Source organism: Phyllostomus hastatus, unplaced genomic scaffold (genome assembly GCF_019186645.2).
Source record: "Phyllostomus hastatus isolate PE091 unplaced genomic scaffold, TTU_PhHast_1.1 phas_contig_16, whole genome shotgun sequence".
NCBI classification, from domain to species: domain Eukaryota; kingdom Metazoa; phylum Chordata; class Mammalia; order Chiroptera; family Phyllostomidae; genus Phyllostomus; species Phyllostomus hastatus.
Genome location: NW_025333643.1, coordinates 2023352 through 2037343, shown reverse-complemented (window position 1 = coordinate 2037343; position 13992 = coordinate 2023352). Strand labels below are relative to the sequence as shown.

The window sequence follows — 13992 nt, the reverse complement described above, 5'->3', positions numbered from 1 at the left end:
CAGCTGGTAAGACGAAAGGCCTTGTGGAAGTATTCCTTCCCTCCATGGCCCACAGGGCCCAGAGAGGCAGCTGACCAGGACTGCCCTGACCCAGGCTAGTGACCCCTCTTTAGAGAAATAACAAATGCCCAGTGCCTGACAGGAAAGCACCACTGTTTGCATGGGCTGTTTTCATAGACAGCAGATAATGATGCTTGGAAATGAACACCATTATGGGGCATTATCTCTTTAAACCTTTTGTTTTCCATTTCCTACTTTAATGATGAAAGACAGGCTTAAAACTTACAGAAATGGGAGAAAATTATTAAAGACTGCTGTGAAGATTTTGATTTACACAGTGTTTCTTAATTTTATTTGCATAACCAATGTTTGCCAAGTAGTTTTTGACTTTGTTCCACTGAAGTGACCAATTTTCTTTTCATCCTGAGTACTACCTTACCAGGCTATTTAAAGCTATTTGGCTGCCAGTGGGTTCTGCTAAGAATTGGCTCTGCTAAGTCTTGACTTTGGATCTGAGACTCCTCACCTGTAAAATGAGAGGTCAGATGACTTGTGAAACTTTAAGAATACATCTCCTTTGGTCTGAGGCCAGGCTATTTGTGTCTAGCAGCTGTCTTTGAGGTCTGGCAACCAAGGCCCTGCTCCAGAAAAGTCCAGTGAGCCATCAAATGGACAGGGCTAAGTTGCTTTTGGCTGAGGCTAAGGTGAGGCAAGAGCTACAGGGTGTGACTAGGACACTTTATCACCTACTAGGAGTTTAGGCGAGAGTGCTCTGGGGACTTCTGGGGGTCAGGCATTATTGTTATTACTATTATGAGGAAAAATGATGAGCAGAATGCACATTAGTCTTTAATTAACTTTTAATAGTATAAACCTCATTTAGGTAGTAGTATTAAGCCACAACAATAATGCCACATTGAAATAGCATTTAATAAAATGCATAAAGCTAATTCATGCACTGCAATACTCTATATACAAACACGACAATGCAAATTCTTCTTCAAGACTGAAGACATTGATTAGATATAAAATTCAGTTTAAAAAGAACATGCTATTTTTAAATGCCATCACATAAACAAAGCTGATTTCAAGCTACAGCTTTCAACAGGTTTTAAACCTGGAATTAAAATGTAATGGCATAAACAATATTTTCTGTATTAGGAAGGGCAGGGGTTACAGAAACGGTCCCAAGAAAATCTAACACCCAAATTTTCCCTTAACAGACATCTTTTAAAAGGGCTGGTAATACTTAGCTACATTTAAACAGAGGTCCAAACTACAGGTAAAAACTATGGTTTTGTACTATGAAAAATGTGCAGCTTTTCAGTTATAAAACTAGTTGAACACTGGTTTACAAGATAATTGGGAGGATATAGAAAAATAGTCCAGCACTTGAGTTGTATGTGGCAGCAGCATTTGAGTCCATAAATGTTCTGGTTGTTAAAATTATACTTTCCTAGAGAAAAGTCATTTTTCATGTAAAGTCTACATCCAAATGTTATCCAAATATTAAGCTTTATCACAATCCGTCAACTGATAAATGTTGCTGAGCATTTTTCAGCACTTATATTTTATAGCACTTTTTTTCTATGTTGTATGTATACATTTTGAGACACCAAAATTATTGTCTGCTTAATTCAAAGTATAGTGGGGCATTAAAAATATCTCAGACATCCCCTACCCCAAGATACTTTTTTTAAAGGTCTCATTTTATTTTTAGTGTGCCGCTAAGATAAATAGCTCCAAAGGAAAATTTTTATTTTAAAGACTCATTTAGAGACTGTCAATCTTCCATTTCTATTATGTGAACTGGAAAGCTACTTTCAATAGTGATTGTCACAACAGGCAAGGACGTGGGAAAGGTGACAATCACTGCTGGGAGGCCAGTGAAGCAGCAGGAGCTTCTTTACATCACAGATAGGGAAGCTGGAGGCCGAACAGCCCAGTCTCACAAAAGGCACTGAGTACATGGTCTCAATGAAGTGTTTTCAAACATTCCAACAGCTTATTTAAAAAAAAAAGAAAAAAAAAAGAAAAAAAAGCAACTTGTGGATTAGGTTTTTGCAGCTATTGAGTGGTTTCTTTCATCAGGCCAGCTTTCAATCTTCCTGACAGTTAGGCCCCTGTGCTTACCAGGTCCATGAGCAACTACTGCTGGGCTGAGCCCTGGTTTCCAAGTGCCATGTCTCAGTTAAAGCCCGATTTAAGGGGAAAAAAATCACCAGAATAAACCTGAACAAGGAAAATGTGGCATCTGTAGCTTTAAGGGCATACATATCCATATTAAAATGCAAATTGTATCTGAAATTTTAAAATCATAATTTAGAGAAATAAGTCAGAAGATTTCATTCACATGCTATAGTTGGAGAAGTAATTTAAGATTTGTAACATATGCCATAAAGTTAGCCATCAACATTTATGCTTATTTTTAAAGAATACCTGGTAGGCTTTTCTTTTCTTTTCTTTTTTTTTTTTTTGCGTAACTGGAGTTAGGCATTTGTTTACTCACAGGGCAGTGCCTACCGTATGCTGAATCCAGAGCAAGTGGGGAAACTGCTACCATACTGGGTGCCAGGTCCCATGACACAGACTGTTCTGAAACTGACCACATGACACAGCGAGTCTGGGAAGGCCAACAGCTTGAACTACCAAGTTCCTTCCAGTTAGCCCATAAATGGGCGTATGAAAACCAGATTAAAGATCCCCATCTAGTTTTTGGACATTAGGATAAATTGTTTTCCAGCTTCCTAGCTCTTGTCTGACCCTAGAGAATACATAGCAGTGTCATCCTGTTGGGACTTTTTCCTGTCTGGAACTTCCCCTGGTACAGAGTGGAGATTTGACTTCATGGCCTTTCCCAGACAGACCATCCAAAGGAAAATGGAGTTAAATCTCAGCAAATCCATCCTCCCCAGGGACCTTGGAACACCCACATCAATTTATTTTAGCAACTCTTATCATAGATTCTCTTTTAAAACATAAGGAGGGTTTGGGTATGTGGCTACATGTCTGTATACATAATATACATCTATGTACACATACACACTATATACACTGTACATATATAGAAGATATAAACACATGTACATTCGTTCAGTCATACAAGCCTATAAATCGGTACATAACAATGTGCTGAGGGGAGCTCAGGGCTGGACATGCAGACATGCCACGCTGGTGGGAGGCATACAGCCCTGTGTACAAGAGACCCATACCCACTCTGTCTGAACTAGAAACATCAAAGTTAGAACATTTGCAGAGAGCCGCACAATCTAGTAGGGAATGGAAGTGGGACAAGTATGGGGTCATCTGCCCTGCCTTTTCAGACCTTTCCAGGATCTAAAGGGCACTGACCTCCTGAGATAAAAGTATCAGAAGATGACACTTTTCATGACCTGGGCTCAGAGAAGAGTTGAAATGTCACCTGTAGCCCCACTGCACATCAGGCCATTTCCACTGGAAAGGAGGCCATGTACCCCCTGACTCTAATCTAACCAGGTCATACATAGAACTTGGATCCATAGCCAAGGGCTGCCTGGTAGGCAGGAGGCAGGCAGGGAGTGACACTGCTCTGCTGGGAACGCCCCCAAAGGGCCAGGATGTGGTTTTCCCAAAATGAAAGCACAAGGTACAAGAAGAGCCCTTCTAATTCTTGGCTCCTTGCCATGGCTGTCCTCAAATAATCAAAACTGCTAAGTAAGCTCTAGTGAGAGCGCTGCCGCCATGTTGGGGAACCCAGAGTAGACATGTCCCAGAGTAGACACATCAGCATGACTGGTGGCCATCGCCTCAGAACAGAGCCCACATTTAATACTGACACTAACAAGCTGGAAAGCCCCTCTTAAGGGATATTACAAAACACGTCTTACAAGTGACTACACCTGAAATTATAAAACCCAAACAAGAGCCTCAACCACAGAGATAAGACAATAAATAATGTAATTCTCAATAAACACATAAACATCTCAAATTAGAAGGGTGGTAACATACTTTCTTAAAAATACTTTCCAGGAGTCGCTTGGAAAGCATTTGTGTGGGTAATTTGGTCTTAGATTCTAAGTTTCTTCCTGCCCTGTTTTATGATTATATGTAATGAATGCCACAAATTTAAACACGTAACTGTCCAGCACCATATAAGATACCAGTGGAAAAGAGCCCACTTCATCACTAAGCAACTGCATGTATCTGTGCCCACCTCCCGTAGCCAGTGCGCCTCTCCTCACTGAGGGAGGACTGGCCAGGCCAGCAGAAGGGTATGTATGAGTAGGCTACATGGTAAAGATTCCTGCTCCTGCCTATTTCTCTCTGAGATTCAGTAGACAGAGGGCTGGTCTCCTTCCTTAAATCTAGAGTTTGAAACTACTAACACAGGTTAAAGCCTTGTGAAAGCTGAGCCCAAATATCTGCCTGGGATCCCTTTAAATAATTCTTGACTTTGAGCTTACTTCTTTTAACCAGTTTGGCAAGAGATAGAATAGACCTGCTGTCAAATGCCTGAAATGATTTTGGGGCAGTGAGAATTAAGGTAATGTGGACCTGGCCCTTAAGGAAAAGGCCACTTCAGAGTAAGGCCAACAGAATCTAGGAACTAATGAGGAGTGCTCAAACCCCAAAATGGTCCACTGAAATCAGCTACCACCAGTGAAGGGACTCAAGGGAAAGGACCACATTAGAATCAGCAACTTCCTAAACTAAATAGACTTTTCTTCAGGGCTGTCTTGCCGGAGTGTGGCACTTCCTATCCAAGTGTTCACTGTCCTGCTGGTTACCACCTCTTCCCAACATATCTACGCAGTGGCTTTGTCAGGACTGCAGCCTAGGTCTTGCCTAAGCTACCCCAATATCTTAAGGCAACCAGAGTCTAAAAGCCTGAAAGACACAGGACTCCAGGGACTGACCCTGGGAGTGAGGGAGCTGGCCAGTGCGGACCTTTTCACCAACACGAAGAACTCAGATCTGAAAGGTGTGACACAATACGTATTTCCTGGGAGCCACAGTGTGATCAACAAATATGCTTACTTTTACAAATTGGAGAGAGAAACACAATTTGCTGTGTAAGGTGCATGAACATGCTTCAAAATGCCCTCTGCTAAAACTTTTTACAAGCAGAAGTGATACAGACCTGCCCTAACTCCCATGTTTTCACCAGTTTTTGTCTTAATTTTGAAATTTAAAATCACTTCAGAGTTAGAAAACCAAAACTTTAGGCTGGTAAGATTAAATCCTTTCCATCATTTTATAATGGGCACCCTCACTGTTCTCCAAAATTTGCTTCCAAGGCATGAATTATTAAAGATAATTAAATCCAAACTGGAAATTAGAATTGGAGAGACTGTCCCCACTTAATTCTCACTAATGACTTTCGTAAAGTGCTGTTAATACACTTCAGAATAATACATCCCATTATGCTATAAGCCTGTGGCTGGGCAGCCTGCCTGACACCCATGCACAGCTCAGTGAAGTGCCTATTTTGACCGATGCCCTAGCCAGACTAGGGAGTGCCTGGGGGCTAGGGCAGGAAATGCTTGCTGTAACTCACATCCATGGGAATTTATGGGTGCTCTTCTCTAGGTAAGAATTTTCTTGTAATCACATTCTGTTCTTGTAAACAATGGTTGCTACAATTATGAGCAAGAAGACAACTTTAGGAACTAATAGTCATTTTTTAGGAGCAGGCAGCCTGCTTCTGCATCCATCATCCAAATGCTCCAGGGTTTGTATGCTGGCACACACCTGGGGGAATCAAAGTGCACGGTGGGCCAGTACCATTAAGAGACCTGCCAACAGAGATGCTGATCCACAGAGACATTCTGAAAGACCCTGATATTTAAGGTCAACAGAGAACCCTTCTATTCAGCTTCACCACTGCCCTAGCCAGGCAGCAAGATCCTGTACACATCCCACCCCGAGAGTAGTACTAAACTGCAAGAATGTAGGCCCTTCTCAAGGGGCTTTTGGAATAGAAACCCCACAGGGAAACCTGCAGGCTCCAGGGAGGCCACATCCCTCCATCTGAAAACCGAAGCCACCCCAGACTGTATTCAGGAAGTATTACTATCAAGGGTTCAAAATGCCCAAATTGTCAATTGCTTTAGGAATTGGGAGTTAATGTCTGACTGGTTGCAGTCCAATTCTGAGAACCAGTCATCAGAAGATGCCCAGGTTTGGAGGAGCCTGCAGATGCCTGTCACAGACCAGGACCGGAGGTCAGGGAACCTGACAAGCATCAGCTCTGTGACTGAAGAAGGTTTTGGTTTGGGTCACTACTGACTGCTAGTGCATTCCCACTTACTACACGATACAGATAAGACACATTTTCATTTGCTCACAGGAATTTAGTTCAATACCATCAAAGTATGCATACAATTAGGAATGATGCCTTCTTTTCTTAAACTTAAATGATTGTCTCCTGTACCCTATTGCATTTTCACAGAAATCATTAGCATCTCGGCAAAAGATGTATACAGTTTTCCACTTGCCCTGCGAATAGACACGATGTTGCTAACATTATGCATCAATAAGAAGTGCTTAGAAAGTGCTAATATTACCCTGGTAATTAGTAGTTATTAATTCCAAGGACATTTTTTTATATATATACACACATACTGTTCTCTTAGGTTCTTTTAGTTTTAATACTAGTCTCTGACATTATAAAACTTTGTTTTTTGCCCTTTGAGAATTTCTAAATACAAATTGAGTTAAAAGATTGCTCCAAAATCTGCTCCATCAAAAGGCATTTAAATGTTTCTTATGGCAAGAAAGGATACTACTAGTCTTTTAGTTGCTATTGTCTGGGATTAACAGGTAAGAAGAAACCAGCTATGAAATGATGAACATACTGGAAATATTTGCACATACCAAAATACTACTACTTCATCTTCTTTGTCTCTGAGCAGGCCCAGAGGAACCGTCTGCTCCTCAGCAGGTGTGGGGTGTTCACTATAGACTGGCTCCGGTGATCTGGCCATTGTACTCTGCTGTCTCCATCTTGAGGATATAGGGGATTATGCTGTCTATGGAAACATTGCCAATGAGACCAGTAAAAAAAAGTTCTTCTGTTATGTTGGAGCTCATCAGCCTGAGCGCCGGCAGGCGGACGAGAATCCGGGCCAATCTGTAAGAGGGAGGGTCATTAGAGAAAGGGGGACTCGCTGCCCTTCAGACTTTGTCCTGGACAGGCTCCCAGGGGCCCTCTCTGCACTGCTCAGAATTGAACCACACAACAGATCCATCCACTATTCACTTCTTGTTTTTCTGATTTCAGTAGTTCCTATTGTAGTTTTATCATGAGAAAAAGAAGTGAGTGTAAGGATGTATGTATAACTATGTTTTCTTCATTGTTTATAACAGCTCTCCCCTCCCCCACCAAAAAGAAAAATGTGGAAATCTATCAGTAGAGGATAGGTTAAAAGACATATGGTGTCTTCATATAATGGAGCAATACAAGACACCAGCTCATTAAGAAGGATAATAAAGATCCAAATTCACTGATAAGGAAAGAAGTCCATGACATGTAGCTGAATAGAAACTTGAAAGGAGGCTGTGAAGCAGCAAGTACAGCACAATCACACTTGTGTATATTTTGTGCACATTTGTAAATAGTATTCAAGAGGATATGTACCACAGTGCTACAGGCTGGCCTCTGGGTACTGAAATTTGGAGTGATTTTACATACTAAAACCTTTTCTGTATTGCCCTAATTTCCAGGATTCATTTAGCATTGTAATTTAAAATAAAACGATAAAATTGTTTTTGTTTTAAAGAAACCCTGGGTGGAGGAGGGCACACCATGACTCTATCCTAGAGGGTCATGGGACACTGTCTAAACTGTAGGGGTGTCCAACCTGATGCCCAACACAAAATCGTAAATTTACTTAAAACATTATGAGATGTTTTTGTGATTATGTGTCACAATGTATTTAATGTGTGACCCAAGACAACTCTTCTTGTGGCCCAGAGACACCAAGAGGTTGGACACCCCGGAAACCATTCCACAGCCAGTGCGTGCAGCAGCATGTGAGGACATGCGCAGCAATGCCAGCCCAGTCTGGAAACAACCTACATTCTCACCAGTAGGAAATGTTAAATTACAGCATCTCTTCAGCTATAGAAAATAATGAAGAGTATGTATACTCATTGAATATTAAATTTTAAAAAATGGTTACAAAATCTTACTTTATACTTTATGATTCCAATTACACAGACATAAAAACCTTTTAGAAGTAAATACAGAAAACATTAACAAGTGGTATTTACACAGTTAAATTTTTTTTTGCTTTGCAGAATAAATTTTTTTACAGTGAACATTGTATGTTATTTTTAAAAAGGGAAAATATATTAATATTATGCAAGCAGCATTCCAGCCCATCATCCATTCACCCAGCCACCGTGAGTCTTGCAGGGGCACAAAGGTATAAGAGGACACCACCACAGACCTGGAGGGGTTGACCAGCGGCTGCAGGGTGTCAGGAAGCCAGCAAAGACAAATCAAGGAGGACTTTCTGGAGCATGCCACATCTCAGCTAGGCCATAGAGGCTGGCTAAAATGTCTATCAGCAGAGATGCAAAGAATGGGGAGGAATGAAAGGGTATTTCAGGAGAAATAAACAGTATGAGAAAAAGCATAAGGATGGGAAAGACTAAAAAAAATGAATGTATAAACAGGGCGTAAACCACTCTAGGGCTGTTTCTTTGGGAACTGTCTTTGAGTTTCTGAATCCTATAATAAAGACTCCTTTATTTCAGTTTTGGTCCTAAATCACCCAGCTTGTCCCCTTCTCCTCCAGGGTCCCTGACTGGACAGAGTAACTCAGGACTTTTTCAGAACCTCTACTTTCAGAGACAAAGAGTTGCTATTGTCAAGGTGATTCTAGTGTGCTGGGGCTCTGCTAGCAGCCCCCAGATGGGCATTTTCAGCTGCTTCTCGCTGTAGGCACAGGCACTGTGTGGGAGTAGGCCCGTGGCCTCTTCAGGGGACAGCTTGACTTCACACCTGGCTGGATGCAGTAAGTCCTGGGTATGGGTACATTACTTGTCCCATTTTATATGTACTGAGGCTCAAGATAGTCTAGATTCATGGTGAGGTCTTCAGTGATCCCACTAGATAATGGAACCTGCTTTGGCAAAAGCTGCCTGTAAGCCATGGAGCTGTGCCTAAAGCAGAGGTAGGTTCTCTGCCAGCAGGGCCAGCCACAGGCCTCCCACCAATCATATCAGAGAAATGGTCCTCCTGGGGCTGAGAAGCAAGCTGGGGAAGGTGAGGCCAGGCAGCTTCCCCTGCTGCAGTATTTATTTTGAGGACATAAGATGGGGAGGGAAATACTAAATAATTTGCTTGTTAGGGCCCCAGAAATTCATGTCGCCTCCAGTGGGTTGAAGTGGTCCCGGGGAAAGAGCTCTTCCATTCCTTGGCTGTCTGTCAGGAATTCTGCCCTATTTCAGAACAACTTTCTTATTCAAGTCTGCATGTGAAAGGTGTCTGTCTGTCTATCTCCCAACCCTTACAAATAATACAAATTAACTTTCACCCAAATAAAGGAACTTTTAAAGTTGGGTTATCTGGGGGTAAAATTACTATTTGGCACAACTCACTCACTGCTTTATAGGGGTCAGACTTGGTTTATGTCATGAAAACTTTTCTGTGAAGTACTGTAGCATTGCCTCTGGAGTGGATGCAGACCAGAGAAGCAGGGCTCCCAACTAACTGTTCTGGACAAAGGGTGTCTCTCCTTGAGGGCTCATGCCTCATGCATATGTTAGCCCTATAGGAGACCATATAGCATTGACTCCAACCCCCAAGTCAGAGTAGAGCAACCCAAGGTCTCAACGCTCACAGTTACTCGGCAACACTGGGATGGCCTGGTATTTCTGACTCTTCCCACCTGGCACTTTCCACACTCCATTACCACCTATAAAATGTAGGAATTTGCTAGAAATGGGACAGCTAACATAATTTATACTTGCAACTACAGATCCAGCTGCATTCCTCCCTATCCCGAGCAAGAGCCTGTGTATCTCACCGGTAGGTGTCTTCTGAGTAGGTTTTCTGAACATAGTCCTGCAACTCCATTTGTGCCTTTTCTTGGAATTTTTCAATCTGGCTTGTGCTGGTCAAACCTGGATGATCTGAAAAGAGATAAGTGCCCACAAATTGCCTTCTGTATTTAGAAAACCTCACTGATTTCTTAGTACTTATTTTAAATCAAACTTCTGATAAATTTCTCAAGCACAATGAAACTCTGAAGACTGACTGGGCTTCAATGTCACAGGATTTTCCTGTGCTTAGCCAAGGCCTGGAAGTGCCCAGGAGGAAGCTGGGCTCCCGAGTAGTCATTCTAGCCTCAGAAGTCTCAACTGCTGGTTCCGGATGTTTGACTTCCTATTACTCTGGAAAACATACTGACTTTAAAACTATCACATGAATTAGAAATTTATTTTCTAGATAATTAATCACATAATTTCTCCCATTAAAAAAAATTTTTTTTTAATTTATCCTGGCTAGTGTAGCTCAGTGGATTGAGCATGGGTGTGTAAACCAAAGGGTCACTGGTTCAATTCCCAGTCAGGGCACATGCTTGGGTTGTGGGCCAGGTTCCCAGTAGGGGGTGCGTAAGGCGACCGCACACACTGATGTTTCTCTCCCCCTCTTTCTCCTTCACTTACCCTCTCTCTAAAAAATAAATAAATCTTAAAAAAGTATTTTTATTTATTTCTAGAGAGGGGACGGGAGGGAGAAAGAGAGAAACACTGATCAGCTCTGTCTTGCAGCAGGCCCCCAACTGGCAAGTGCCCTGGCTGGGAATTGAACAAGTGACCTTTCAGTTCACAGGCCAGCACTCAGTCCCCTGAGCCACCAGCCAGGGCAATTTCTCTCATTTCTATTAATTATTTTGTTGTTTTTGAGTGTAGGACTGTGGAGGAAAGGAAAGGTTAAGCTGTGTACAACCCCAGCTATTGAGCACAATGGTAAGGGCAACAGTCAGTCACGAAAAGTGACCTCTCAGGATGCTTCAACAGCAGAGGGGTAGTGAACGAGGCTGGCCCAACCATCTCTTACTTTCCACCAACAGTCCTGCTGACTCTTCTTTACCTGCTGTGACCATAGGTTTTCCTGCAGCAGCTTCTGCTGCTGTCCTCCACAAAGGACTATGGGTAAACTTGTGTACTGTCTATCTACTGGGTTGTATACGCTAACATAACCTGAAAAACTGGCAAAGAACAAAACAAAACAAACAAAAAGGACACAGGATGGTAGAACGCTATTTTGTATGCTGCAGCCCCAATTGGCCAATGGTTTAATTAGGATACAGATTAAGTCTGTATAAAGCCATTTCTTTGGGACTGTAAGGGCAAGAATTTAAAAGAATGTATTTATGTAAGCTAGCAAAGCACACTTATTGTGAAAACATTCAGTCACAGTCTGGCAGGTCTCGTCTCCACTACTGATGACTTCACCAACACATTCATGTTCTCAAACATCAGTAGACACAGGTGGAAAACAGTCAGCACCACCACCACATATCTTACCGGGGCTAAAGAGAACTATAGCTTTAAGGTATGCATACTCATAGCCGTCTATATCCAGCTTCGCCATACTGTTACAGAACTCCTGAAGCTTCCAGATGTGCTCCATGACTTGCTTTATCCGGTCGCCAGAAAGTTTATCTAGAAATCAACATCACAGATCCCCTAAGAAAGGCTAGTAAGAACAATAAGACAAGCTTCTTTGGGGGGGAGGGAGAATAATTTCATGTTTAATGAAAATTCAGTTATCTCAAGATGGTTAAGAGCTTTATTTTCCAGTTGAAGGTAAAGTGACAACAGGTATTCCAATCCCAGAAAATGGAATACCAGGTATTCCGTTTTCTGCTTCAATAATAAACCCCCGAACTAGTGATTCTCCCTGGCCCCACCCTGGGTTGCACCTTTGGCTTGTAGTATAAATTGGTAATTTCTTTTACTCTGTGCTTAAGACCTGTATGTGTGTTCTTATCAATGGGTAAGTTTTCTAAGTCTCTGGAGGCATTTAGTAAATATTTGCTAACTTGAAATGTTGGCATTTTTTAGTCATCAAAACAACCCTATGTTATCTGATTCAATCCTCATGACAATATTTTGCTGAGAGGTATCAGTATTATACTCAGTTAAAAATAAAACTAGAAGCTCATCTGTGAACAACTCTAACTTAAATTCAATAAAATGTTACACGGTTTTAAAAATCACTTTTTTGTAACTATTCCAAAGGAATAACTACAAAGATGTGACTAGGTTAAGTCACATTGCTAGATACCATACATGTGGAATGCTCAATCACAAGTACAGCTGAATTCCTATCTAGCCACAAGTGAGGCTATCAGTGTCAGTCTTGAACCCTGGGCATGTTCCACCCAGACGGTGTCTTCAGTGTACTGAGGACGTGTAGCATGCGGACAGACTGCACTGCACTGGCTAATGCAGACAGACTGCACTGTACTGGCTATCTCCCAGTCCTGACACACTGGGATCTGACCGCCAAATGTTAGAGGGTTGCCACAGGTCTTAGAAGAGAGTCATTTGTTCATTCACAAAGAGCTGAGGTAGCTGTCCTGGACCAGGGGTCTGCATGACTGAAGTTGGTGCCTCAGCTCTTCTACCTGCTGTTTCATTTGGGGCAAGCCAGGAATCTTATACCTCAGTTTCTCCATAGGTAACACTGAGATAATAGTCTCTACTTTACAGAGTTGTGAGGATTTGTGAAATATTATACATAAAAAGGGTAACCTGTTAATGAAGATGAAAACATAAATTATGATTATTCTGAAAATATCACTACATGTCTATATAAGCAGGAAGTTGCCAACTTTTTTCAATTATCTTTTTTCCTCCCTTATTCACTATATGAAAAAAAGGCAATCAGGAGGAAATTTAAGTGTTCTGACTGGCTCTAGTTTTTATTACTTAAAAGTTAAACCCCCCTCAGCCTATGAATGGTGTGGAACACTAAGGCTAGCCAATTTGCAATGGGCCAGCTTTGACAGAGTCCCCCCAGTCCCAGCCCTACCTTCTTGGATGCTGTTCTGCAGGTGGTTGACAATGGCCGCCAGGATAGTAGACAGACTCATGACCTGGGCACACTGGGCCAGGCCGAGCGTGAAGAGCTCATTCCAGCAGGCCCGTACCAGGCTGGTGTTGCAGTCCTGCCTGGGAACACAGAAGGGAAGGTGGGTGTGGGTGTGAGCTGGCACTTCCCAAACCCAGGATGCCTCAAACAAATGGATTCAGCAAGTGTGTGTTGAAGGTCTATGATACATTTCAGCAAGTGTGTGTTGAAGGTCTATGATACATCCAGGATCATTCTCTAAGGACACCACTATCTAAAAATCTCTAAACTAAGTCCCTCTGAGAACAAACTATTCTCTTAAAGAAGATTCTTTGAACTTAAGTAATGAGAAATTTTAATAGGTATGACTAAATCATCATTTACTACAGCCTTCTAAATCTGCAGCTGTCCTGAGAGGATGATATAATCAAAGGACTAAGAGTTCATGAATGTAGACTCTGAAGGGAGGTGACATACCCTACACCTAAGCTCAGGAACTGAGGGCCTGCAAACCTCAAAGGAGGATCTGGGAATATAGTGGGAAGGAAGGGCCCATCCAAGTCAGCTTTCAGCCCTGCCTTAGGAAATTTATACTTAGGATGACATGGCTGGTGCATTGCAACACAGTATGTCTTTATCTCAGATGCCCCCAGATGCAGCATGCCCTTACTTGTCTCCAGATTTAAGGATGACTCCTGCCTCTGTTCCACTCCATCCTTAGCTGCTAAATCTAAGTCCGTAGCACATGGAGCAGGCTTCATAAAGATTTGAGGAACACTGTAGCATTATCAACTATGGTTCCCTGCTACCAGTCCACTGAGTGTATTTAATAAGAAAATAAAGTTACAGGAATAAACTAGAAGGGCCCTCAGAGACCTTCCAGGCCATTGCTAGGGAGGGTAAGGCCCTTGCCAGAG

At 42.2% G+C, this 13992-nt stretch overlaps 1 protein-coding gene across 4 annotated transcripts in view; it reads right to left on the bottom strand.

The window, feature by feature from the left end:
• Positions 1–842: 842 nt before the first annotated feature.
• NR2C2 (nuclear receptor subfamily 2 group C member 2) overlaps positions 843–13992 on the bottom strand; it is a 98990-nt gene continuing 85840 nt past the window's right edge. For all 4 annotated transcript variants that reach the window (XM_045831921.1, XM_045831919.1, XM_045831918.1 and 1 more), the window contains 4 exons: positions 13037–13176; positions 11524–11661; positions 10017–10122; positions 843–7111 (listed from right to left, as the gene is read on the bottom strand). In XM_045831921.1, coding sequence (XP_045687877.1) covers positions 6937–7111; positions 10017–10122; positions 11524–11661; positions 13037–13176 — 559 coding nt within the window. In that variant the 3' untranslated portion in view covers positions 843–6936. The remainder of the gene's footprint in view (positions 7112–10016; positions 10123–11523; positions 11662–13036; positions 13177–13992) is intronic.